Raw genomic sequence first — 27,008 nt, 5'->3', positions numbered from 1 at the left:
ATTAATGGAAAATGGCACATGAGAAGCACTGGCATCCAAGCCCACTTCCTTTGAGGAGATACGTGGCCTGCACCAACTAGAAGGAGAATTTAAACTCAACAGCAGCAAATACTAAAAGAACCAACCCAAAATCTACTCACCTACAAGACTGCAGTTCCATTTGTTATTTAATGTAAATATCCTTCCAAGAACAGAAAGTGGACAACATTTTTCCTGATTCTATCTCCAGTGAGGATAAATAAGCATGAAGAAATTAGTGTGCCCTTATTTACAAACAATGGAAGAAAAAATGCTGTTTCAAAAACACATCTGATGACAGTGGCTGCCCCATGCAAAGGGGAAGCCTGCTTGAATGACCAACATAAGGATTCAGAAATCTGATTTATTTTTTTTTTAAGATAATACAGCTGTCACTGAAACAACGAACATCCCTGCCTATCTAAGACTCATTTCACATTTGGTTCCACCTTTCCAAGTGTTAATTAGTTAATTAGTTACTTAAATAGTTAGTTATTTAGTGCTAACCTACAAGAAGTATGCTAAGTGCTAACAACAAAAAGTATGTTTTCCTCCTGAAGTTTCAAGCAAGGAGCCAAAGGCCCAGACACAGAATTACGACAGTGAGGTCACAGAGACTTGACTGAGGATTTGGTTTTTGGAGAGTAAACGGGACAAATACTGTGATATTTCTGCACAGCAATTGCCCCAGAGCTGAGAACGACCACCACAGTTTCCCTGGAATGCAACATTGACCCTGGAGTGGGAATACTGACCTCACTGGTGCCAGATGTTTGATCAAAAGTATCAGGATCACAACAGTATGACATATTTGTTTTCACTCGTTCATAGGTTACCCAACGGGCCGTGTGATTTTTCCCCAGCAGTACTTTGTTTTATCTTTAAAGCCCATAGGTGTGGGTAAGCAGTTGTGCTTACTAAAAAAGAAAAAAGATAACACAGAATACAAACAATTACAATGTAGCCCTTTAAAACAGTACTCTAGCAGTGACCATCATCTCAACACACGGTCTGGCGCAGACAGAACCAATGCATCGTTCCCTTAACTTTCTGCCATGATTCAGTCAGTTACACATCCTCACACATTTCTTTCTTTCATTATTTTACCTACAAGTGCCATGTGAAACCTGCATCTAACATTCTAATTTAAAGAAAAATCTTTTCCCCCGGTTCATACACTTCTTTGCATAAAGGGAAATCAATGATCAAGCATACAGATCTTGTTCATTGTGGTGATTTCATATTTGATCGTGAACTAGATCTCAAGTTAATTACTGCTAGCATCATCAACTACTGTATGCCTTAAAACTCAAAATTACTTTTTTTTAAGTACCAAAACCTCTTTTTTGATAAAACAATTATATTCTAGGACAAATATTTCTGGTACTTTAAGGGTAAAAACAAATTTCCATTGAAGTTCTGGTGCTTGCACATTGTCCTCAGCATCCTTTGGCTGCCTTTCCTTCCCCAACTGCAAAGCCCACTCAGCGGTGTTTTTTGTTGCTTTTATGTACTCGAAATTAAAGGAAACCTAACCTAGAGCTGTGAAGCCCTGGAAAAGGAGAAGCTTGAGATGACTCTTTTTTTTAATCTGTTCAGAAGGGCTATGCTTCATTAGATTCTGTCACAGAAACCTAACTATGATTTGGCATCAGTAATGTTTACAGTTCCATAATGTACTGTAATTGTTTGAGATACTTTAAGAAAACCCTCCAAATACTGAGATGCTTATTGCAATTCCCTTTTAGAGAAGAGGTTCAAAAACCTTCCAATGACTCTGCATTTCATATTTTATCTTCTTTATAGCATATAGTATTAAATATTTGAAATACTTTCCACAAAATCAGACTTGAAAATACCGCTTAGAAACAATGTTTCAGTAAATAGAGGGTTTAAGGCAAGTCATTCATTTGGAAAAATCAATTTCCATTCGTTAATCCTAGATTGACACGATTTCATTTCACCCCATCAGTGCCTTGGGATACACAACGTACATTCAGCAGAGGGCACACATATGACCCTATGGACATACGTTGCAAGTCCTGAGTGCCCATTGAAAGAATGGTAATATCTTCATATAAGGCGTGACCCACCGGGACATGGCATGGGAGGGGTTAATCTGTTTTGTTTCCAGTCTTGCTATTGTATGTGATTTTCCTAGGTAATGCATTCTTGTCATACTAAACATCTTTGCAAACAAATACAAACCCCTTTAAAAGGTGCTAAAAATGGGTTTCTGAAAACATACAAAATATATTGATCATAATACTCCTCAATCACTGCTTTAGTGCTTCATATCTGCAGGTTATTTCTTCTTTCTGACTGAAACTATTATTTGTTGTGGAATAACTGTTCTTTTGCAAAAGATTTTCTTCTTCTAGTTTTTTGGACCACGCTGGCTGGATGCTTTCATGCTTTTTATTTCCTTTTTGAGTTCTTTTCAATGGAAATACCAACAACACCAGGATGCTGGCGATATGAAGACAGAAATAGCAGGAGCTGAAAAACAAATAAAACCAATCATTGAAGAAAATGATGAGCAGTCTTTCAGGATGCTTAAGAATACATTGTTGAGACCCACTCAAATACAGTACTTTGTGCCTAAGATATTTGTTTAAAATAAAGAAAAAATAGGGGAAAACGGAAATAAAGTCTTCCCCACAGAATCTAGTGCTGTAACAGAAAATAAATTCATTTCCTTTTAGTTAAAGAAATGGAAACAGGGAGAACGTGCTTACCTGTAAAAGGTGAAAGAGGGTTTCACAGACAGCAGTACAAATGGCACAACTGTGTAACTTATTGCTACTTGCGTTGTCATCCATGTTATAATATCATAACATAGTTTAACAGCAGGAGATTCAACAAAATAGTGTCTGATATTGTTTCTGATCTAAAAAAAACACCCATATAATAGTAAGTTAGATCAGTAATAAATGAATTAGTGCTACTTTACTGCATAGAATTTGTTGTACTTCCACAAAAAACACAAGAAGAACAGAAATGTCTGGACAAACATCTTTGAACCATTCAAAGTACCCATTAACTTCTGAAGAAGTCATTGAAATTCCGTGCCTTTTAGGGCAGCATGTTTAATCCAGCACAGGGATTCTAAGTATTTTAGCCACATTTAAGCAAAACAATGCACAGGCACCCATCTCCCCTAAATCCAGTGCATCTTAAGACTACTTGTCTGAGGGTGGCAGGCATTCTCTTCTATGAAGCCATTCTGTAACCACTCAGTTTTGGAACAAATGAAAACCAGAACGCTCCTGCTGAAAAGATCCTACGTAGTAAACCACTTTCATATGTTCACTACAAAGGTGTATTTCAGGACTAGAGGGGTGCAAAAAAACCAACAGAATACTCCAAATATTAGTTCTAATGACACACTTCAGAACTTTTAATAAAACAATATCAAATGGGACTGATATAAAAAGATTCATTAATTCCTATGCTGGATTCATTATTTGTTATGCTGAATTTGCATGCAAAATCCTGCTGAGAAAACACAACAGCTCCCCGTGAGCTGTCCCTGAACTCTGCTCATGTGATCTCACTTTTCTTTGTCAAAACTACTTATGAGTTAAGATGTTTGGTTGATACTTACAGCTCGTGCTGCCAGCGTCATTAGCACTCCTGTTAAAAATGTTAAGTAATATCCTGGGTAAACCCCATGCCAAATGGCAGAAAGGATGAACGTCTGGATCGTTGGACTGAAGGTGGCTCGCTCGTAGCACACTCTAGCAAATGAAAGACAAATCAAGATAAACAACATGAGACAGATTGTTAACAAACCTTCCCAGCTGTCATTTATACCTTCATACTTTCAGCAGGCTCATCTCTAATGTATTCTTTGCAGTACAATTGCAGATTACTGTTATTTAAAAATAATGCCACTACATTAAGACTTACAGAAAATGGCTAAAGCTGCTCACAGCTGCAGATTTAAACCTTCAGTGCTGTCTATGCTCAGTGCCATCCTTTATGGTGCTTATTTATAGCAAAGTTGCACAGCAGCATCCAAAGACAGTATCAATAAGGGATCTTAAGTCATCTAAAAATGTGTTTGAAAAGCTGGATCAGAAGCCAGAAACTATTAAACTCTTGCAATGAGTCTGATATATATTTTTCATAAAACGAAAGCCACTTATGGGCAAAGGGGAAAAGTAACAACTCCTTCAATTCTGAGTAACAGAGATACTGCAGTTGCACACATGTGTGTAGGGCAGTTTTGAGCATGATGATGAATGACTTGAGGAACGTGAGGATATCAAATAAGGAGAATGCTGAACTCTGCTCTTTAAAAACAGAAACGTTGAATTACTGAGCAAGGACCTACGGTGAGGAGTTCTAGAAGGACGAAGGGAAAAAGGAATCCAAGAAAAGCAGTAGTTGCTAAAAGACAGCATTAAATGACACAGTGACAAACCATCATGATGTGGAACAATGATAGGAAGCATGGTAAGGTCCTGATATGGCTTCATCTAGAGTTCTTTAATGATCTGAAAACCAAAAAGCAATAGAAAATAGAAAACCAAAAAGAAATATGGAAACAGATGCATACTAAAGTGAACTAAGAGTAAACAGCACAAAGCAGGTATGAACAGAAATCAAAGACTAGCAAACAAAAATGAGTTTTAATTAAAAAAGGCCATTGATACCAACATGTAGAAAGGTTTTATAAATACGTAGCAAGTGACAGAAAGAAGAGAATGTAGATCTGTTACTGAAAGGGGAAGACAAGGCTATGATACACAGAGTCAAAACATTTACTACTTATGTAATTACTTTACTACTACTTTCATATATATAAAAGATTTTTGAGACCGAATAACACAGTCAGTGTTAAAGAGTGAAAGGAAAAGAGATGGAATCTGGACAGTGAAATATCAAAAGTGTATTTTGCTACTATAGCTTATTTCAGTCAAACAGATGCAGCAAATTTTACCCTATGAGTTCTTTAGTGTGGCGTACCAGGACAGTCTCCTCCTCTTGCCAAAAGCACTTTGCTAACAAGCATTAGGATAAGAACGTGGACCTAAGAAGGGTGCAGGTGCTTGTGTGCATAATAGACCAGACTGAGGACATTTGTCCAAAATAAGGAAGAAAACAACACTGGCCAGATTAAACAGTAACCAGGAACGTTCCAAAAGGCTTTTGAAACAAGGAAGGTGTCAGCCTAAAAAGAAGTACAAAGCAGCATGACATCTCTGGGGGACAGCTGAGGAGACACCTTGGAATCCAAACTTGGTTTCGCACTGCTGTAAGTCATCACCAGCATCACGACTTCTGCCAAGGCCAAGACAGAGCTGGAACGCATCATCAAGGCTGCAGCCAGCCAGGGGACTGTTAGTGCAGTATGCTGTCCATAGGATGCAACATCTTACCCTATCAGCTGCATGCATGTGAAGATGCTGCGTGCTTCTCTAACTGCCACGTGAGTCAGCAGGTTCACACCAAGCTGAGACCCCTCCTTTCCCAAAAACATTGTGTACAGGCAGGGAGCCACACTTGGAAAAGAGGTGTTTTTTGTAACCCACGTGTCCTTCAGAGTGTGGGTGGGCTGCCTGGAAGTGTGGTCATGCACATGTATTTTTTAAGCTCCTTGAGATTAGTCACAGAATAAATTTGTTCATTAAACCATAACACTATGCACTGGCAAAACATTACTTGCTGTAGTAATGATTTGAATCTTGAATGTGTATTTCATTGCCTGCTGGTTAATTAGGTCTTGTTAGTTTATATCAGTAAACGGCTTCAATCTCTTTTGGTTTAGTTAAACTGCTTTAACTAAGTAGATTTTCCCCTGCAAAGAATTCAGGCGCTTAGGAAAAACTAACTACATAAACAAACCAAATTTCAGCCCTACCAGCACAGGTCAGGAAAAATCATCAGGCCTCATTTTAAGAGAGTTAAATGTAAGCTTGAAAATTCCTCCAAGGTTTTGTCAACAATCCCATTGAAACACTTCATTTAACATTTCTAAAAGCAAACCAAGGAAATAGGGGTGCAGGCTGCGAAAATCTGTTCAAATATGGCTTGTTATATTTAGTAATGATTTCCTCTAGTTGTGGGAAGACGTGTCAGCTATTCAGCAAGGCTCTGCCTCGGCCTGGTTCTATGCTTTCATTACTAGCTTGGGTGGCAGGCTAACAAGACTATTTTTCACTCTGTCTTCCCTTCTCTTTTTTTTTTTGAGTGGGAAGGTGAAATGGAGGAGGCGTGCATTGTTTTCTCAGCAGATAAAGGACTAGAATCCAAAGAGATCTTGGCAGATTTGAATGATGTTCTAAAATCACCAACATGAAGTCCAAAGTCTTAGAATATCTAAGAAAAGTGGAAGACAGAAAACAGTAACTGTCCATGTAATATTACTGAATACAGCTGATCATAAATATGAATCAACAGTGACTATCAGCTGAGCATAAGCAAACAGTAGATCAGTGCTGCAAAAGAAAAGATAGAGGTAATACTGATGAACTAGTAGCAGTGCTATCTAAAGAAAAGAAATGTAATTAATCCATTCAAATCATTCATTCTGCCTATAAAAAAGCCAGAGAAAGACCTTGAAGGTTACAGAAGTACTACATTCACTGTTCTTACAGAGAGGAAACCTGGAAAGAAGCTAGAATAGAGAAACAAAAAGCCCAGAGGTTTTGCAAACAGAATTATGTGTTTCCTTTGGAAAAATAAAAATGAAAATGAATAGGCTGAGCAATTTCCCAGGGAGGAAAACTATAATGAGATATATATACATATGTATTATATAACATATATGTATATATGTTGCTACTGTGTAAATATCACAGATTCACAGAATCACAGAATGGCCAGGGTTGGAAGGGACCTCAAGGATCACGAATCTCCACCCTCCCCACCACATGCAGGGCCACCAACCTCCACATTTAATACCAGACAAGGCTGCCCAGGGCCCCATCATCAAAAATCTACTTTAACATGCATCCTTCTAACCATAATACCTTTGAACTGCTTTATTTTGTGATCCACAATGCTTCTGAAGCATCCTTAAGATGTGCAGATCAGTTAACTGCTTAACAGTTCTACAAAGTTCTTACACACAATCAGGATTTGGAATTCCTAGTTATGATGGTTCCTCTTCCAAAGATATAAAAAGAACCAACGCAGAAACAATGTTTATGTCCAACATTTCTGTATCTCTTAGGAGATAAATACCTAAGTTTTTTACCTTCTTTTAAATGGTAAACAAGTGACATATTCAAAGTGTTTATATGTTTAAATACATGAGTTTCAAAGTGTTTAAATATGTGAGTTTAAATATTACGTTTAAATATGTGAGTTTTTCTATTAAAACGGATGTAGCACTACAACTGACAAAGTACAGGTAATTGTAACACATACTCTGCACCACTATTTATGGTCCTTGTACGCAGACATTAAAACAATCTTTTACTGAAAATGAATGCTTAAGAAAATATTCTACTTTCCTCCCTTTTCCCTGTGGAAGGAATCAGTACGTATTCAGATTATCCTCAAAGATTCTTCTCCAACCTTTCTAAATAAATTCATGCATTAATTCTTCTTGGCGGTTGACACATGCTGATGCCAACTGACTCAGCCAGAATAATCCAATGATATCTCTGTTTGTGTTTTTGTTTGTTTTAATTTTTATTATTAGGTCAGGAAAATATTTAGAGAAGAAATTATGGAAGGCAGAGCACATACTACAATGAAGTCTGATGGAAGCGACACGCTGTTGCCAGTCATCCCACAATAGGAGAGAAAGTCCTCTGAGTGGTCCCAAGATGGGGGGATCTAAATTAAATCAGACTTATAGAAACAGAAATAGAAAAAGACTGCCTATACAGCCATCAGGCAAAGCTTAACAAAACCTGTGTGCTACTCTCAAGAATGCTTTTTTGTTTTTGCTTCTGTTTACCACAAAGAAGTGGTGGAAGCACAATGATTTAGATCACTAGACACTCTGTTTCCCAGACAAGAAAAAATGCATCTAGGGGATATTCATTTGTAAATGTTTTTTTGATAGCACACTGTGGGGTTTGATATTTGCCATGCACCCATTACAGTAGGAGTGCAGAAAGTTCTTGCACAGACTGGATGAAAGTTCTGCATCACTGCGTGGCTAAAAAATTCCCAGCCTACACAGGCTGGCAGCCAAAGCTAAATGCTTTGCCCACTGTTTTCAGCAACACAAACAGCTTTGAATGGCAAGAGGAAATAAAGTAAAAAAAACTCCTCCATATTAATACTTTCAGGTTTCCTATGACCAGCGAAGAAGTCAAGTAGTTTCTATTATTAGCAGACATTTTACACTAAGTGATCTGAATTCAGAGGCTTTAACACAGGCATTATAGGAAGAATGTTCTGTGCAATTGCTAAACAACTGTGCTGTTTTGTAAGGTTTAGCTTTACGTGCTAAATTTTCTTCAAAAACATCTTACTTAAAGGAACTTCAGCACAGAAGAGCTTGCCCTAAAGAAATAGATACCTTTTAAGCCAAAGAGCTGTTTGGATATTCCAGTTATCAAGAAACATCTTGAAGCTTGTGGAAGACTGAAAAAGAAAACCAAAACAATTATGTCAGTAATTGTAAAATGTTACAAAACATTCCTGAATTCTAGCACACGAACTGCACAAAAAACCAATTTTGAAATGAGCTGAATAAAGAATTTACTCAGCAGTTTATAACCACACAATATTTTAGAAATCAGCTGACAAGTAAAAGATATTCTAAGATCCTTCCCTAAGAGTACAAATGTGTCATTTCTGATTTAAAACATATACACCATCTTGATAAACAGAATGTACAGAAAAAGTTAATGTAATTACAATTAAATACCTACGTGGCCATATATTTTATTTGGAACAACAATGAACAAACCTCTATCTGCTGGATTCTCAGATTTGATATTAGATCCCAACGCGTAACTCCATTTTTGTCGTAGCCTCTAAAACCAAATCCTGCTGCATTATTAATTGCATCTGCTGCAATGAGACAGGAAGAAACAAACTGTAAACTGCCTGTATTGTGCATTACACAACAGGTAAGTAGTTCAAAATATGTTACATTTTAAGGCCTATGCGTATTATTTTTAAATGTAGACGATCACTGTATCAGATGCTTGAACAACCAAAGAATCCATGCTTACATAGGCACTTTCAATTAAAAACCTTCTAAAAAAGCAAAAGTATGAATAGTTTCATTATCTCACAGTACAGATATCCTTCTCTCTTACACAGCCCCTTGCCTCAGCTTTGTGCGCTCACCATGGAGCACCTGGCAATACAAATGGCCCTGGGGAAAACAAGGCCCATTCCTCTCACAATTTACCCTTAAGGAATTGAACGCATCATAGTCAAAAGGCTCTCCAGTAGCAGTGCAGTGCAGGTCCTCCAGTGGCAGGACATTAACCCTGTGTGTGAACTCAGATCTCATCTGAAGCACTCTATTCAGATTGTCACCTCTTAACCTACAACTGGCGAGGAATTAGGAATTTGCTCAACTTTTATTACTATGTTGAAGGAATCTGTATTACACATTTACTTATGTATCATTATTATGTATTTTCCTTTCTTCTCAACAGCTTTTTGAAGGTACCAATCTAAAGCACTCAGAAAATAAAAGATCAACCCAAACGCTCTGTTCCTTTCCTGAAGCTGATTCTCCAAACGTTCACAAGTCTGGAACAGGGATTTGTGACTCTTGAATTAATAAAGCGTAATTTACACTTTTTCCCTCATCAGTAACAACTTTAATAACTATCTTTTAAAGCAATAAAATTTGTTGCTATACATCTGATATCACAGAAACACAGAATTCTAGGGGTTGGAAGGGACCTCTGGAGATCATCTACTCCAACCCCCTTCTAAAGCAGGTTCCCTACAGTAGGTGGCTCAGGAAAGCATCCAGGCAGGTTTTGAACAGCTCCAAAGAAAGAGACTTTACAGCCTCTCCGGGCAGCCAGTTCCAGTGCTCCGTCACCCTCGTGTTAAAGTTCTTTCTTGTGTTCATATGGAATTTCCTAAGTTACAGTATGTGCACACTGCCCCTTGTTCTGTCAGTGGGCACAACCAAAAAGATCCTGGCTCCATCCATTGACTCCCGCCCTTTAGATATTCACAGGCATTGATAAGCTCCCCCCTAAGCCTTTGCTTCCCCAGGTCTCTCAGCCTGTCCTCACAAGGGAAACGCTCCAGGCCCCTCATCTTCGTGGCCCGCTGCTGGGCCCTCTCCAGCAGTTCCCTTCTTTCTTGAACTGAGGAGCCCAGCACTGGACGCAGTACTCCAGATGAGGCCTCACCAGGGCAGAGTAGAGGGGGAGGATCACCTCCCTCGACCTGCTGGCCACGCTCTTTTTAATGCACCCCAGGATGCCATTGGCCTTTTTGACCACAAAAGCTCACTGCTGGCTCATGGCCAGCCTTCCGTCCACCAGGACGCAAATGTACTTCTCTGCACATCTCCTTTCCAGCAGGTCAGCCCCTAACCTGTACAGATGCACGCAGTCATATCACTGATGTCAACTTCAAGTATTAGACAATGATTTTAAGCTCTCAGAAACAGCTGAACCACAATCCCTTGCTAGCTAGAGCAGAAAGACTACAGTTACCCATTTTATTAACCAGCATTTAGTATTTATTCTAAATAATTCATTTTACGAACAGATTTCTTCTAAGTGCAAAGAATAGCAATACACAGCTCAAAAGCATAACATCCAGCCTTGCACATTCTGCTCACACTATTAGAAGTCTAGATGAGATAAAATTGAAGGAGAAAGTTGAAAAAAATGAGTTAGCAAGCTGGAAGTACAGAATTGATGTCATTTATTTTTTTCACTACTCTATCAAAAACAAACTAACTCTTCACTTCTAGCAAACATAAGTAGAAATCCATGTGAAGAATGATGGGGGGAAGAGTAGAAAATTATTCATTTTTCAGCTGATTCCTGCTTTTGACAGATGCTGATACTGGTGTTTAAGAGCACAATATTCAAAAATATTTCGTTCTGCAACAAGCTCCAAAATTGCTATATCCAGACATGCTGAAAGCACATCATTCAGTGACCAGAAAGCAGTAAATGAGTCATGCCCCTCTGCCACACTAAGGTTTTCTTTATTGCATTGTTTCCCACAGATGCTTTCTCAAAAAAACTGCACAACAAATAATGTAAAACTGAAGGAGGAAATCAATGAAATCTGTTTTGTGAGACACATCCAGCATGCCAACTTACATACATACAGCATTTTGGTTAGTGTGTGTTGGGTTTGCTTTTTCTTTGTTTGTTCTGTTTTTTAAAGAACGTGATGCAAAAAGCAAAACACTGCTCAAACCGTATCATCTATTCAGTATCTTAGATGAAGGACCACGGGTGTTCTGCCACTTGTCAAATAGAGTTTTTAGTGAACAAAGACTAAAAATGAAGCATCATCAACCCAATTCTGGAAATACCACTGTATCTGTTGCTAACAACACAATTATACATCTGAATTTCAATTTATTCATTTTCTCTTCATGCTTGAATAATAACATCAAGCAAATTACTGATAACTAATACAGAAAGTTTTAAAGCCACTTCTCAGATATGTCTAGAACTCCAAGGATTGCAAATCAGACTAGTTTTAGTACACATTTCAAAAAGCAAAAAAGACATTGTTCATTAAAACAATATCACTCTTCAAAAGCCCTCACGTTTCCCATAGATTTGTTCAGTATTCCGTGATCTCATTTGCCACACTGTCACAACACTGTGCTTAGTGCTGTGGTTGATAGGCTTTGTTTCACAAGAAAGAGACATCATTCAGTATCTTTGACAATGCCTCGTAATATTTACATCTAACAATGTTTTCATGAGGCCTCAAGAGGGCACTGTCTCTTTTTAAAACACAGTTGGTGCAGCATCTCAAACGAAACTCAATACAGAGTAGTTTTTTTCCACACTTACCTAAAGTCCATGCAAAATAATACTTGGGTCTGGCAGCCATGAGAGACAAGTATAGGTAGAAAACCCTTACAGGCCACGATGCTGTAGCTCTGAAGTTCTCATCAATGTTGTATTCCACAGGCAATGTTTTTGTAATAGTCATGTGAAAGAGTAAGGACAGCCCACAGATTAAGAGCTTCTGTGCCACAGCTATCTGCAAAGTTTAAGAGAAGAGACTTTGTAAGCTTCAGGTTTTGTTAGACTTCTGAAAACAAAGGTAAGTTTGAGTTAGTCTTTCCTAAACAGGTGTAAATATATGTGTAAGATTTTCAGTAATATTTACTACCAAGTACTTAAAATATTTGGTAGCATTTTAGAGGTGTTCAAGAAATATCCTTATCTCGATTACAGTGTGAGTACCATTGCTTTTGGCAACTCAGCAAATCGAATTCAACCACAATGAGCCCCTGAGAATCCCTTTCAATAACAGGAAGTTCTTTTGCAACCCCAGTTTTTATCTCATTGTCAAATTACCCAAACAAGTAAGTTGCCAAAACATCGTAACGCAGAGCATGTAACTTTGCACTGGACACGTGCAATTACTGCAGAGATTCCAGAAAGAATGACTAAATGTTAGTTCATTTTTGAAACCTTTGGCATAATACAGATGTTTAGTTGCTGCCCAACTCAATACATCAATTATCTGTGTTCAATTATCGCAATACCTAAGTTCTAAAACAGTAAAATGCTGAAATAATTTATGCATTTACAGCCAACACACCTCAGTTCTATAATGCCTTGTTTGCCAACCTAGAATGATCAAGTGATAAGGAGTCAAATAACATGATCACAGACATGTAAAAAGTACATTCTTCAGCTTGAATCTGGACTCAGATTTCCTCTAAATTCAGTGTAGCTATAACCACCACTCTACAGAGGGCGCTACTTTTAGGACACCAGGATTGCTAAGGTTCTGTTGTAAAATGCACAGAGCAGTAATGCCTGACATGCACTGCTTTGAGTCAGGAGTCTCACCCATGTTCCGAGGGTGCTTACCAGTGTGGGCAAGCTCCTAAAGGAACACCCGAACCAAGCACTTCAAAGAGAAGATTGCAAACTGTCTGTAAATGATCCAACTCTCAAGTTTTCATCGTAAACAAACTCAGTATTTAAATGTAAATATTACAATTTTAATATACAGTTCTATGACACTAAACTCGGCAGGAAAATAATCAATATAGCTATTTTTCTTTGAAGCACTGAACAAAAAGATACTCACAATCCTTTTGCTGCCCATCCTGCTTCCAGTACTTCAAGTCCTACTTCAATCAGCATAGCTACAAATACCTAGCTCCAAAACAGCTGTTCTGCTCCATAGTGCAGCAGTAAGTGCCCAAATGAACACAAGGATTTCTGCAAGGTGCACAGTACCAAGGTCTCACAGACATGACGTGACACACAGTAAGCACTGTTCTCCCTTTTGTCCATTGCCACTGCTTGTCCATCTTTACACACTCTGTATCATCAACCCAAAATGCATTGGTACCTCTCTGCAGGTTTTCAACTAAATCATGGAGGTGAAAGCCCTTCTTTGAAGGAACAGCAGCAGGTTCTCAAGGAAATTCATCTTAAGAAAGAACAGTGAACTCACGTAGACATACCTTTGAAAAATGAACTCTGAGGTTGTCAATCTGTAGTTGCAGAACTTGTATGTACCATAGCAGGATGGTGTTTTTATTTACTTAAGTGATGTATTTCTACTATTTTATATCTATTTATAATTTTTTAGCAGCAACATTAAAGTACAGGAAAAAGGATAATAACATCCAGAAGCAGCATGGCATGTTACTTAATGGCTTTTTTTGTTTGTGTTTTTGTTTTTTAACCAGTACTACTTCAAATATATAATTACAAATCCCAGAACCCCCAACCATGCTTGCTGACACCACTCCCAGGCACAGGGAGGCACACTGAAGTCCTCAGCAAACAACACTGGACGTAATCTTCTACAAGGACTGGGAGCTGCAGGTCCAGGCCTGCTTTAAGCAGCCCTTCGGAAGGACAGTCCAAATAGAGGCTGCACTGCAACAAAGCAGTCCTGCCTTTTCTCCTCACCTTGGCTACACATTTTTGCTCTTTTCCTTCTGAGGGGGGGTCAGATTCGGGAAGCAATTGAAGAGAAATACCAGTCGTTGGGGTATTTGCCTTGTTTTGTTTTTATTTACTTATTTTTGACAAACCAGCTTTGGATGGGATCAACCGCTCAAATCAGATCACTGTGCCATGAAACGCTCACCAGCACTCTGTGACAGGTACACAACTCAGAAGCCACTGCCACAAGTTGATACTTGGGTTGGACTCAACAGATCATTGCATTCTAGCCTGAGGCTTGGCTTGCTTAGAGCACTCAAATTTTGAATAATCTTACACGCAAACAGGAATCCACACCTGACACCACAGTTAGTGCAATTGCCATTTGGTTGTTCTTTGCCAAAGCATAAACAGGGCTCCACACCCACAGGAGGATTGGTCAGTCTCTACAGGATGAAGAAACTAATTCTAAGAAGTCTGAAATTTTGTTTCATTCACCCTCCGAAGTTTTCAGTGCATCAAGTCAAAAAGTAAAACTCACTTATTGTGGAATAACTCAGAAACTACAGTCCAAAGTAATTGTTCTGCTAATGAACTGCAAGAACAGAAGCTGCAGGATAGGTCCCTTTTACCTCATGTGAAGTAGAATACACAATTTATTTTTCATCAAGAAGGAAGAAGAGCCTGGCTCGTTTGGCTCTGATGAACAAAAATTAGGCATACCTGTATGAAAAATATGAAATATGGGTAATATTGTGAAGGGAAAAAAACTTATTTAGGCTAGGAGAATGCCAGGGCAAAAACAAATGTGCATTAATTGGTTGGGAATGCAAGTAGGTTGAAAGCTGGATTCCTGACTAGTGAAAGGAGTTCAGGAACAGCTTTCTAATTGAAGCAATAAACGCTGAGTGCACGTAGATGTATCGCTGCATGGAGAAGTACTGTGCATATGAATACAAACAAGAAATATAAAAGGTGCTTTAGGCCTTATCTGAATATTTTTTTCTTCTTGGCTGATAAAAAATAAGGATTTCAGTATAATACTGAACTACGTTAAAGTGCATCATTTTGTGAAGGATAGCACTTCAGTTAAAAGTTACGTGTAATTAACCCAGAACTTTCTTAATTTATAGGAAGAGTCTATAGAATATGTAAGAAAGCAGATATCTGCTGACAGGCATCTCGTATGTTAAGGGTAGCCATAATAAAAAGAAACTTACAAAGACAGATATTAATTTCTGAGAGTTGACACCACTTTGAGCACCAACAATTGATAGCTTGCAAAAAGGCACAACAGGAGGGACATAAGAAATGAGTTTTAATACGCTGATTCGATTCATTTAACATGCAATGAACACAGCAAAAATACTAAACCAAGTTGGTATCATGCAATCGACACACAGGAGAGGGGAGGAGGCCAGCATGAACTACTTCTGTTATATAAATTATATTTAACAAGAAGCTTATTGTAAACTCAACTGAAGGATTTTTTTTCACTTCGTACATTAACATTTGCCAATCCCCATTGCACTTCATTTTTCTGAGTTACCTAACAATTTACACTGACATTAAAGGTAACGTGAGAATCTAGGCACAAATTTAAGACATTAACATGAAGTTAATGGGATTTAAACGTTCTTCTTCTAGAACAAAACAACGAATTGTTTGATTGATGCAGCAAATGCAGTGAACAAATTATATCATCCACATTTCTCCAAAAGCACAGAATACTCTCTGGTGCTATAAAACACAGCCAGATTTCTCTAATGCCAGTTGGGAGATGAAGTATCAACAGCAGAGTCAACTTCTCTTTTATTTTTTATGTCAAAATCTAACGCAGCATAAATTGCAAAAAACATCAAGCAATTTGAGAGCAATACACTTTAGCAAAAACTGCTTACCTGAAAGAAGAATCTGTTATAGTTTTACATTTGTTTGTATTGACTTTATTTGGGTCACTAGAAAGATTATGCGGTAAAAAGCTATGAAGCCCAACTAGGCAAACAGCAGATGCATGTTCAGAAGTCCTGATACCAGCAGATTGGGTTAGGTCTATTTATCTTACTTCGTAATGTTTTTCTTCAGAAATAGGAGCTTAGTACATAAGATAAAAGATTGTTTAAAAACCAAGAGTTTGCAACCTAGCCCATACGACACACAAGTGCAGGCTATGGACAGACTATGAAGTGCCAGTCTATGCAAGCAAGTCTCATTTGTCCTTCTCCCTTCTTGACGACTTCCTCAACAGCACACTTGCATCAGCTTGCCAACATGCAGAGCAGGTTAAAATATTATCATTCTCCAGCCACTTGTTTATATTTCTGTGGTGCAACTTACAACAACCACATAAGATTGGTAGAACAGAATGTGCAAAATGTCCTCACCCACATTCAAAGAATGGAAGTGGCTGGAGATGACAACTGATTGAGAAGCACTTCAGTGTTCTATTCGCTAGGGGACGGAATCTTCCAGCTATCAGGATGCGATGAGCAGCTGTGGGAACGCCTTCATCTGCTCTAGCAACTGCTAGCAAAGACAAGCAGGAAACAAGTAATTGCTCCTGGAGTCAGTGAAAGCCATTAATGCAAAGTGCTCCAGTTGACTCCGTAATAATTCTGTTTTTAATACGTAATACTAATCATCTTAGACACAAATGTAAAAGATAGACACACTCCTATTTAAGAACATATGAAGAGAGTGGTAATATTCAGTACCCTCAACATTAAACTCTTTGGATTAAATAAGAAAAGGAACAAGCTCTGGGAGCTTTTAATTCAGACCATGCAATCTCTTCAGTAAGGTAGGATCAAATGGATTTTCTTCTGCACGTATGTATTCTCTTTTCCAATAGAAGAACAGAGAGAAAAGCAATACACTGTATGGATGGCTAGCCATGCAGCTATCACTAGTATACTAGTATACTACATTTTACTACATCTTCAGATGAAAGCAAAAAATAACATTGAGCTTCAGCACCTCTCTACACAAATAAAAGCAGGAAAAATTGTTTCCATGAGTGTTTTTCAACTTAATGCATGTGAATGTTTGCTGCTTGCTCCATGCAGAGCAGAAAACATTAGAAAACAATAGAATTTGAGAACTTTCATAAAACTTTGCTGAAATTGTTAAGTCCCATCCACTTTCAAAAGACAAGACATACAGTATGTCTTTACTGCACGCAGCGTACACTTTGAAGAAAACATGCATTAACTGCTTCATCTAAAGATGGCTTTTTACCAGATAAGCTTGTTAGGAAGCACCAATTTCATTTGCTTTTGTCCACAAGATCCAGACTGGAAACCATGGGGAAAACCTAGCTTAAAAAGAAAGTATTTAACTTTCTGAACAGAGAACTGTACTGTTGATGAATGAACTCCAGATACAGCTCAGCAGTTATGCCTGTAAACAAACAGTGCAAACCAAGCTTTTCATGCAATGATTACATCAGCATCAGCACTGCAAGAGTCAGAGTCATACATCTTACATTTGGAGAAGGATCCGTTTGTTCATATTTTGTATCTTCCTTCCCATTTGCTTCAGACTGTTGCAGTTGGTATGATCTGCCTTCAATGAAAGTAATATAGTCTTTGTAAGAGCATAACGGGCCTGCCAGGATACCCATGAAATTACAGTTGTAACTTAAATATTCCAGTAGACTTGGCATGCGTCTGTAATTCAAAGACAAGCAGCTTGTGAGATGGAATGTGTAGTTCCACAGAATTTCCACAGCAGGAGAAGTCATACTGCATGTCATTGCTTACTCTAATTGCAGTAAAACCCAAATGCAGAAAAGCAGTTTGTGCATATTTTGTAATCACAACTTAAAATACTCTAAACATAGCATTGCTTTCCAATCCATACTGAGCATTTTCAGAATGATGTCTTTAACTCTTGTGACTTTGTCCTCGACCTGACGCTGAACCTGGGGAAGAAGGTGGAAGGGTGTTTCCCTGAAGTGCTTGTTCAATTGTTTATGTTTTCCTTTTTCCTCAATAACCAAGTCAGTAAACAAAGGTTTGTGTTAGCTGGCAACAACCTAAACTGAGGAAAATTCCTCAAGTCAAGACTGTTTAGGCCAGGACAACATAATATTAGCAAGTCTCCTGAATAGAGAAAGGAAAACAGGTAAGTTAAATGCTGAAAAACAGAAACAAGTATTCCTTTGCCAACTACTTTATATGTGTACTGAATGTTAACTAGTCTCCTGTCTGGATGTAATTTGCATATGATGCATAGAACTTAGCTTTTACACTGTAGAAAAATATTCCATAGTGATATTTTGCAGAATAGATGCCTGTAATTAAGTTACAAACATAAAATGCATGGATCTGTTTTAGCCAAGTTTGTAAACGCTCAATCCTGAATAGGAGCTGTTGCATTTCTGCACAGCATTAATAAAGCACACAAACCATCAGCTTCTTCCTGCCACCAAAACCAGACTCTCAGATCACTGAAACCCTACCTTACAGCCAAACACCTCTGTGATGGTGTCAAATCTTCATTTTTTCGAAACATACCTAGAAAAGAGCACAGAGAAAAGGAAAAATAAAGAAAAGCTTAAACAACACTTATTAATTAGTACTGGCTTTACTCAGTAGAGCAACCCTCATGCTGCAGTATAATCTTTATGTCCTCAAGTAACTTCAGAAGTATTATGTCACATAATATTTTAGTTGGAATTGGATCAATCATTTCTTACTGTTGACAAAATTACAAACTTACATGTCCTCAGCTATATCCAACAGTGTCCAAACCTGAAACCACATGGATTTCATGATTGCATTAAGAAGGCTTGTAATAAGTGGTGAAAAACACAGTTCCCTTACATTTCTTCAGGTTTCAAAGTCTGCAGGTTTCAGAACCCTTTACTCCCTGTCTGGGAAGTTAAAATCCAATCCCCATTAACACAGCAGTAACCCAGGGTCATACACCTCCGATATGTAATATGAACACAGCCTAATACAGATTTATGCTGCTCAAAGCCCAGTGCAGACCTTTAAAAGGTACCTCCGTGCTGTAAGTAAGGACTATAAACAAGGTCCAGTGAATCAGGCACAACAGGCAAGAGTCCCTGCCCAGAACCCGGAGCCCTGCCAGCAGCCAGGGGCAGGCCAAGGCTACATTCAGCAGCAAGGCTGGATTTATGTTCTTGTAGTACCCAGCACTTTGCTGGCCTACTCCTGAAAAGCAATTTGCAGAATTCATATTGCTGTAGAAGTGAGTAGAACCTTCAACACTTGAAATAATTACAAAATATACAAGTCCAAGGGTGGGGGCACAGAAGAAGCTGAGCTCCTTCCTTCAGGCAGGCCTGGTTTAGAGCAGCCAGCAGCGCCTGCCGAAATGGCTGCTTCAGCTCCTCCTGCAGGTCTGCCTCTAGCTCAGACAGCAGCATGTGCATCCATCTCTGCTGTTCACATCGGCAAGTTTCCTTAGTGACTGCAAGCATTCACTTATTTTATAATACATAACTTCCTAAGGGAAATTAAGCTTATGGAATCCCTCTTCAATTACATTCCTTCCTAGCGGTTCCTAAACCCAAAAGCCAGTCTCCATCCCAGTTTAATGAAAGTGTAGAGGTAACACAGATATTACAACACACTGTAAAAATAAGTGATTATACGGACTATATAGAAGGAAAGATCCTCCTTCACTCACAGAAAGATTGCCTTCAAAGCTTGCCCCTTGATGCCATTAAATCCATGGAAAGGAGCCCTTTTGATCTACATTTACATTTACATTGATCTACATTTACATTTGATCTAAGCATAAGGAAAGTTTCAAATGGAGTCTGTTTTCTAGTTAGATATCTAAATCAGTCAAGTTTGAGACACACACAAAGAAAAAAAAAAGGGGAGGGGGAGGGGGAAGATGAGGAAGTGATATCAAACCTCACTCAATTCTATGACTCTTGGAAATGCTTCTTATCTGAAGGGAAGATAGCCTGTTGTCTTCATTTGATTCTAGGAACTATGACATACAGATACTTAGGTCTTAAAAACTGCATTTGTCTTTCAAGCTGAGATGGATACAGCAAATGGGTATCTCCTACAACCTGAAGAATACCTTCTTCATTCCTCATCTTCACAGCCGAAAGTCAACCTCCTTCAGTCAGACCCAAGGAAAGAAACTGAAGGACAAAGCATGGCCCATGACTTCAGGCATTTTCTCTTCCCCTCCATTACACTGTCCTATCTTCTCAGTACTACAGCCCAAGTTTTAGCTACAGTTAAAAGTGTTTTAAAAATAGTGGGAGAAGCTTTTTGAAAAGTACTTTAACCTTTAAGGCCACAACATAACAGGTCTCAGGTACTAAATCCTGATAGATAGCTTTTTCCTTGAGTCAGGAGGAAGCAGTGACCAAGTGTGTCCAAATTAACTTGAACAAGGAGGGACTAAAGACGGGTGATCAGCCTAATAAAAGATTTCACGCCACTGATGTGTTCCAAAATAAGGGAAAAAACTCAAATAGAAGAATCTAATCAGTGAAATATGACCTGTGCTTTTGGAGAGCTAGAGGTTAAGGAGTTGGCATATTTAAAATAGGTTCAAGTATGTCCATATACGTATGTGTGGAGTTGCTTTCCCCCTACATAATGTGGCAGGCAATACGCCTGTCTCAAGCATGCAGTGTACAAGGAAGCCTCCATGATTTTTTCTCTCCAACCACCAGCCTCTCAGAGGTCGGTGCCTTTCCCCTAATGCTTTTTCACATCTTCTCAGTGCCTGTGTCACACTCTTGCAAGCTTTCAGAAAGGCACTGCAGACTTCTTTTAATTGATAGAAAATACACATGGAAAAGGGGAAAAGATGCTTTTAAAACCTCTTCAGGGAGAGGACTTTGAAGAATCATCAAGTCCAACCTTATCTAAACTAAGATAAACGCGTTCAGTGCTTTTGAGGCAGTGTATTTGCCCATGGGGACAGAGGCCCCAGATCACAGCTGTTCCCTACCTGCTACACACTGGAGATAAAGACACCTCATTTCATCAGTATGCCACTGTAGGGAATTTATGAATTTTTCTAACTTTCCTCTAGGGATGATGAGAAATGTTTTCTCCTGTTCTAAAGCAGCATACTTCTGCAATGGTTGCATCTTCTAGTTGCTACCAAATCACACAGTGGGGATTAGAGAAAATGGGTTTTATCGAACATTTGTGAGAGAAGTGAAATTATCTGGCCTTTCAGCAGCTACAACTCAGTTTTCTCATCTGTAAAGAAATAAGCCTGCGTTCCTTCTGTGCACAAGAATTTTGTAAATCGCTGCTAACAAAAATTATCTCCATTGATCTAGATCATGAGGAAGTTGCATCTGTTCATTCCTCTTCAGGAGATCAAACCATAAAGGTAAATCACCATCTTTGGGTATATACCAATATCCTTCCCCACAGTTTTTATTAAAGGCTGTTATGGTACTATCAGGCTTTCTCACTACAACAGCACTGTATTTACCATTATATCTTGGTATTAACCCAGCTTAGTAGTTAATCTGCTTGAGTCTACCCACTTTTACATTTGCATGAAAAACTGGCTATTAAGTGACTCATTTATAATGCTTAAATAAATATGATATTAACTAAGAATACTTAAGCATGAAGATCGTATCACAAGCCCTGTTGAAACCACAGCAAGATTTGAGGTTCAGAAGTGGATCACCTGAGTTTAAATGCACTCTGTTAATGAAATACGTGAAGGCCTGAAGAAGACACAGACTTTCCATAACAGTTTTAGTTGTTACCAGCACGCTGGCAGCAAATAGACACGGGTATCAGCTAAGTAAAATTGCAGAGAAATTACAAAAAAAAAGCAAAAAAAAATCAGAAATTTTGACATAATCAAACATGGGCCCCAAACAATACAAGTCTTAGGAGCTGAGAAATACAATGTAATTCCATAAAACTTTAATGGCATGTAGAGTAATTAAAGTGATTCGGTAGCAGCTACAATAGCTATGCTGTCACTGACACAAGAGGGAGCACTTTAAAAAAGGGTGTACAAAATATAGACCAAGAGGCAACTGACAGAGAGAAGCTCTAAGACTCCTGAAGAAAGCATTGCAATTAAAATTAACCAATCAAAACAACAACAACAAATAAAGAAACACCACACCACCACAGCATTCCTGCTGAATATGGGAAGTGTTTGCCTTTGAGAAAAGGAGAAGGCAAAGCATCAAGTTAACTGAAAATCAAGATGGAATGTTTGCATCAATCTAAGCATGAAGCATTCCTCAATACTTTTGTAGCATTATGTTATCTGAGCACAGCTAATAAAGCCAGCACTGCTATCAGAATAGCAGGTACTGCAATTTGGATGGGATTGCTCATTAGATGTGAATGAACATGAAATTTGCCTTTTTTTCTTTCAAATTACTTTGCTTAATAACCACCCCAAGTGTGTGGTGCACTGCTTTGACGGTAAGAAGGTGATAGCAAAAGATAATTAAGACCACTGCAACTAACATAGTAACATGTAAGTTTCTCCAGTATTACTTTTCTTCTTCCTTATCTCTTTTTCCTGTGTGTTTCATCCACTCATTAAGATATCATCTCCTGAGGGACTACATGGAACAAAGAATATACTTCCACAATTTTGGGAGGAAAATAAACTTTAATAGCCAATTTGCAAATCTATAACACTCTACAGTAGTACAAAAGCAATATGAGGAGAAACAGCATCAAACAATCCTCCTGTTGTCCTCATATGCAGCTGCTGGAGCAAAATAAATGTGGGAGACCCAAAACACTGCTGTAAGACTAGCACATAACTATATCTCTTGATGCATGATTGAAAAAGAAAAGGCAGAGCTTAAAAAAATTCAAATAAAATAAAACAGAAATACCTTATCAGCTGCATATTCAGTGTACTCTATCTCCTTTTAGCTCTCACAGTAAATGCAGTGCTGCTTAACAGATCAGTATCAATGTCTGCTCTATTGCTTTTAAAAATGGAGGGCGCCAGATCCATCAGGACATAATACAGAAAAGCAAGCTGTGTTCCTGAAACAGTGCACTTAAGCATCAGCAACTACAGAGTTGAAAACCAAGGCATGAGTGATAGCAGAAGGGTGTCTAAAGGAACAGCAAAGTTTATTTTCTGGTGGTCAGAAAGCACGTGAGAAATAAGCCTCCAGGAGCCAAGAAGCTGACAGAAGAGCATTATGCTTCTGGTTTCTTACCTGTGTCCAGCCAGTTTTCTGGACAAATGCAACACAGCAATATGGAGGAAATTTGGAAGAATTACATCTGCCTTACTACACAACTGTTACATATAAGAAGTGACTGTTTATGGCTTTTGTTTTTTTAATCTTCAATTTAGTTTGAGTTAGAGAAATGAGGTTGAAGAAGCCATGAACATGTTTGCCCATTTAAATAGCAAATATCCAGCCTAATATTCCCAGATTTTGGTGACCGAATCTCTTGGTGCTTTAAAAATAAGTATGTTATGAGCTCCAGAACTTCCTTGGGTTATGAATGTGAACAATTGAAGAGACTCTTTATTTAAGACTCATTAAGCACTGGCATTAAAAACAAGCTGTCAAAGCATATACAGGTTAGTGAGATTAGATGTTGATACGGGTCCTTCCTTCCTGTAAAGATCTCCCAGCTCCTGCAGAATTGCAGTAAAATGAGTGATACTCATCTGCAGCTATGTGGGTTGTGAGCAAAAGAGGGGGAGCTCCATGTGTGTGATGGCATCCTCCAGCCCAAGCTGGTCTGTCATTGTTAGGCTGGGACTGAGACTGAGTCCTGCTGCACCCTGGCTCCTCTGAGGAGGAGTTCGGAAAGCAAGGGGGTCCACTCAGAACCTCATGACTCAACAAAAAGGGCTTCTGGATGATTTCCTTTGATCCTGTCCTCTATGCAGAGAATAACCAAGTGTACCTTGCCATCAAAGCTTGTTAAACAGCTATCTTACTTATCATTAAACTTTGTTAAACCAACTTCTATCAAAAAAATATATTGTTGCCATCTCAAAATAGAAGAGTTAAGCAGTGACTGTATCTTTCTCCTTTGATCAACTTTTTGCATCCTGTAATTGCAAAAACTTCTCTATTTAACAGCATCTGCTAGCTGGAAATTTCTCATGCCAGTAGAATTCTTCATTTTTAGCTTTCTGAAACTAACTGCAGCCAATCAGCCTATTTCTGGAATAGCTGCAGTGCACCTTTCCTTCTCCAAAACATGCCAGTTTTAAATTCGATGAAGAGGTACTTCATTCAGAAAAGTTCCTTTTTTTATCCCTTTAACTCTGTCAGCAGCCTAACATTACACAAATAAATCTAAATCTTGCCAGAAAGAATGAATATGGACAAAAGCAGTCTCTGAACTCTTCTCTCTGAACAAAAACTTCTCTGCCTTTAAAATATGTGTGATAGTCAGCAAGAAATACAAATATAACATACTATTTAATTTTGTTAGTGTTCATTTAAGTAGCAAGAACATGTAAGAAGACAAGAATTACCAAGGGCTTATCTTTAAAACACAAAAGGCACAGACTAAATTTATGTAGGTGTAAATTTCTGACCCATGCAACCTTCTGAAAAGCTAGCATTACAGATCAAACCCAAATTGTTCCTATGAAACTTGCATACAATTTTCCTCTTGTAAAAGTCCACAATAAATGCACAGAATTGTAACTTCCAGAACTATTTATTTACAGAAGTGCTGGTGTTCAACTTGGGATCAAGGATATTCACTAAGAGCAGACAGAGTCTTTATTATGCAGTGTGAGTGCCCTTACACCCAATTCTTTCCAGGATCTTCAAATGTAATACTGAAACCAGCTGAGCACAGTGAGCAGGCTGCCAGGAAAAGATCAAGTGCAGGAGACTTGCCTTTACCACAAAACCAACCTAACCACAGCTACAGCCCCGACATTTACTAAGATCTTCCAATGCAGCAACGTCTGATTTTTTATTTTCATTACTTTTCCTTAGATATACTGGTAAAAATCAAGGAGAGGGCAAAAAAAAAAACCCAAAAAGTAATTGGTGATGAATTTAGCCAAGCTGTGGCTAAAGGCTCAGATTGCCATTAATTAATCTGTACAGTGATTTTCAACATTACCTCCTCGTTAAGCCGTACGTCTCTTAAAATATTTTCCAGTGGAAGCAAGGATCTTTGTATAGTGAACAAAAGCCCATTGGCAGCAGGCTTCTTTTCATTGTTTTCTCTTGACAGATCCCTTGCAGGCTGTGCATGCTTAAAAATCATTGATTTAATACAACCTCAGTCTCCCTTGTACATGTTTTTTAATCATCTCCTGAGATAAGACTCAAAGATGCTCCTGAATTTACACTGGTCTCATCATGCTGCCACTGTGCTCTTAGCTGTGATCATCCAACTCAAGAACTCTGATAACTGCAAATGCAACCAGAGAGAGAGCTTTCCACTGTATTCCCACAAGCTGACAGAGATTCTAAAGGATCTCTGATGTGGAATCAGTAGGGAAAAAAATTTCATGATAGATACACAGAATTCAACTTATCTCAAACAAATTCAGACTTCAAATAATCTGAACTTTCTAGTAAAATACAGGTGGTATGTGTTAATTTAAGGACACCTCAGAACAGAAAGGACATTGAGGTGCTGAAGCAGGTCCAAAGAAGAGCAACAAGGCTTGGGAAGGGCTTGGAGAATATGGTCTGCAAGGAGAGACTGAAGGAACGGGGGCTGATAAACTGGGGAAAAGGAGGCTGAGGGGAAACCTTATTGATCTCTCCCAGTATCTGAAAGGTGCTTACAGCGAGAGTGGGGCTGGTCTCTTCTCACTGGTGACAGGTGACAGGACAAGGTGTAATGGCCATAAGTTGTGCCAGGGGAAGTTTAGATTGGATATCAGGAAACACTTCTTTACAGAAAGGGTTGTTAAGCACTGGAATAGGCTCCCCAGGGAGGTGGTTGAATCACCATCCCTGGATGTGTTTTAAAACCATTTGGATGTGGTGCTCAGGGACATGATTTAGCAGAGGGTTGTGAGAGGTAGGGTAGTACGGTTAGGTCATGGTTGGACTTGATGATCTTTAAGGTCTTTTCCAACCTGAGCAATTCTATGATTCTATGATTCTAAGTAGGTAAAAAAATCTTGTGCAGTTCATAGTTAAAGAACAAAGCTGACTAAATGAAACATTTGTTTCAAGACCATCAGAAACACTCCCATGCTTGTCCTATAACTCAACTCCACTACTTGTGCAGGTATCTGGAAATCTGGAATAGCTCATTCCTTTAGCAAAATAATAGGAGGAAGCATTTACTTTTGATAATAGAATTATTACTGCTTCAGAATAAGCTGTTTCCTCTAACCTGGGCACTCTGTACTCTGATTATAGCTTGCAAAACTAATACTTGCAAATATGTTTTCTCTGAAGTTTGACATCAGCTTTTCCACCATTTTAGACAACAGCTAGACATATCTAGCATTGCTCATTAATTTTCATTCATTCAAGTATTCATACAAGAAGTGCTTTCCAGGCTTTTCATATCTGTGAACGTTACAGCCTGCAGGCTTCTCTAGGCTTACCAGAATTCAAACAATTAACAACAGCATTAAAGCCTGTACACACATAGAATTTATGTTGTTTAAAGCAACAGGTGCTCAGCAACTGAGATAACAGTGTACTGCTACCACCAATCTCTCAACAACAGTGACCTCTGAGTTTTGAAATTATTTGGCTAATGCTCAGAATCTACAGCCCAGCACAAGAATGTCAGTTGGATTTAGGAAAAAAAAAAAGGAAAAAAAAAAGGAAAATTTAAGACAGCTTAAAGAAGTCTTACCATCATGAATCTCAAATGCCAAACTAGTGATCTTCTGTGTAATTATCATCATTGGACTGTTACAAGAAAGGAAGAAAGAACAGTTTAGAAAAAAAATCAGATTTTCTTTGACATATAAACATCAAGGAAAATGTTACACAAATAGCCAGGTTAATTACTCTCTAGTGGAAGACTTCCTATACAAGGTATGTTTTCCGAG

At 38.5% G+C, this 27,008-nt stretch overlaps 1 protein-coding gene across 3 annotated transcripts in view; it reads right to left on the bottom strand.

The window, feature by feature from the left end:
* Nucleotides 1-381: 381 nt before the first annotated feature.
* MBOAT2 (membrane bound O-acyltransferase domain containing 2) overlaps nucleotides 382-27,008 on the bottom strand; it is an 85,790-nt gene continuing 59,163 nt past the window's right edge. For all 3 annotated transcript variants that reach the window (XM_052674350.1, XM_052674365.1, XM_052674360.1), the window contains 9 exons: nucleotides 26,810-26,865; nucleotides 18,493-18,547; nucleotides 17,515-17,698; nucleotides 11,961-12,153; nucleotides 8,900-9,003; nucleotides 8,507-8,571; nucleotides 3,626-3,758; nucleotides 2,757-2,908; nucleotides 382-2,517 (listed from right to left, as the gene is read on the bottom strand). In XM_052674350.1, the coding sequence (XP_052530310.1) occupies nucleotides 2,295-2,517; nucleotides 2,757-2,908; nucleotides 3,626-3,758; nucleotides 8,507-8,571; nucleotides 8,900-9,003; nucleotides 11,961-12,153; nucleotides 17,515-17,698; nucleotides 18,493-18,547; nucleotides 26,810-26,865 (1,165 nt within the window). In that variant the 3' untranslated portion in view covers nucleotides 382-2,294. The remainder of the gene's footprint in view (nucleotides 2,518-2,756; nucleotides 2,909-3,625; nucleotides 3,759-8,506; nucleotides 8,572-8,899; nucleotides 9,004-11,960; nucleotides 12,154-17,514; nucleotides 17,699-18,492; nucleotides 18,548-26,809; nucleotides 26,866-27,008) is intronic.

Source organism: Tympanuchus pallidicinctus, unplaced genomic scaffold (genome assembly GCF_026119805.1).
Source record: "Tympanuchus pallidicinctus isolate F22 unplaced genomic scaffold, pur_lepc_1.0 scaffold1, whole genome shotgun sequence".
Taxonomy (NCBI): Eukaryota; Metazoa; Chordata; class Aves; order Galliformes; family Phasianidae; genus Tympanuchus; species Tympanuchus pallidicinctus.
This window is presented reverse-complemented; position numbering and strand designations above follow the sequence as displayed.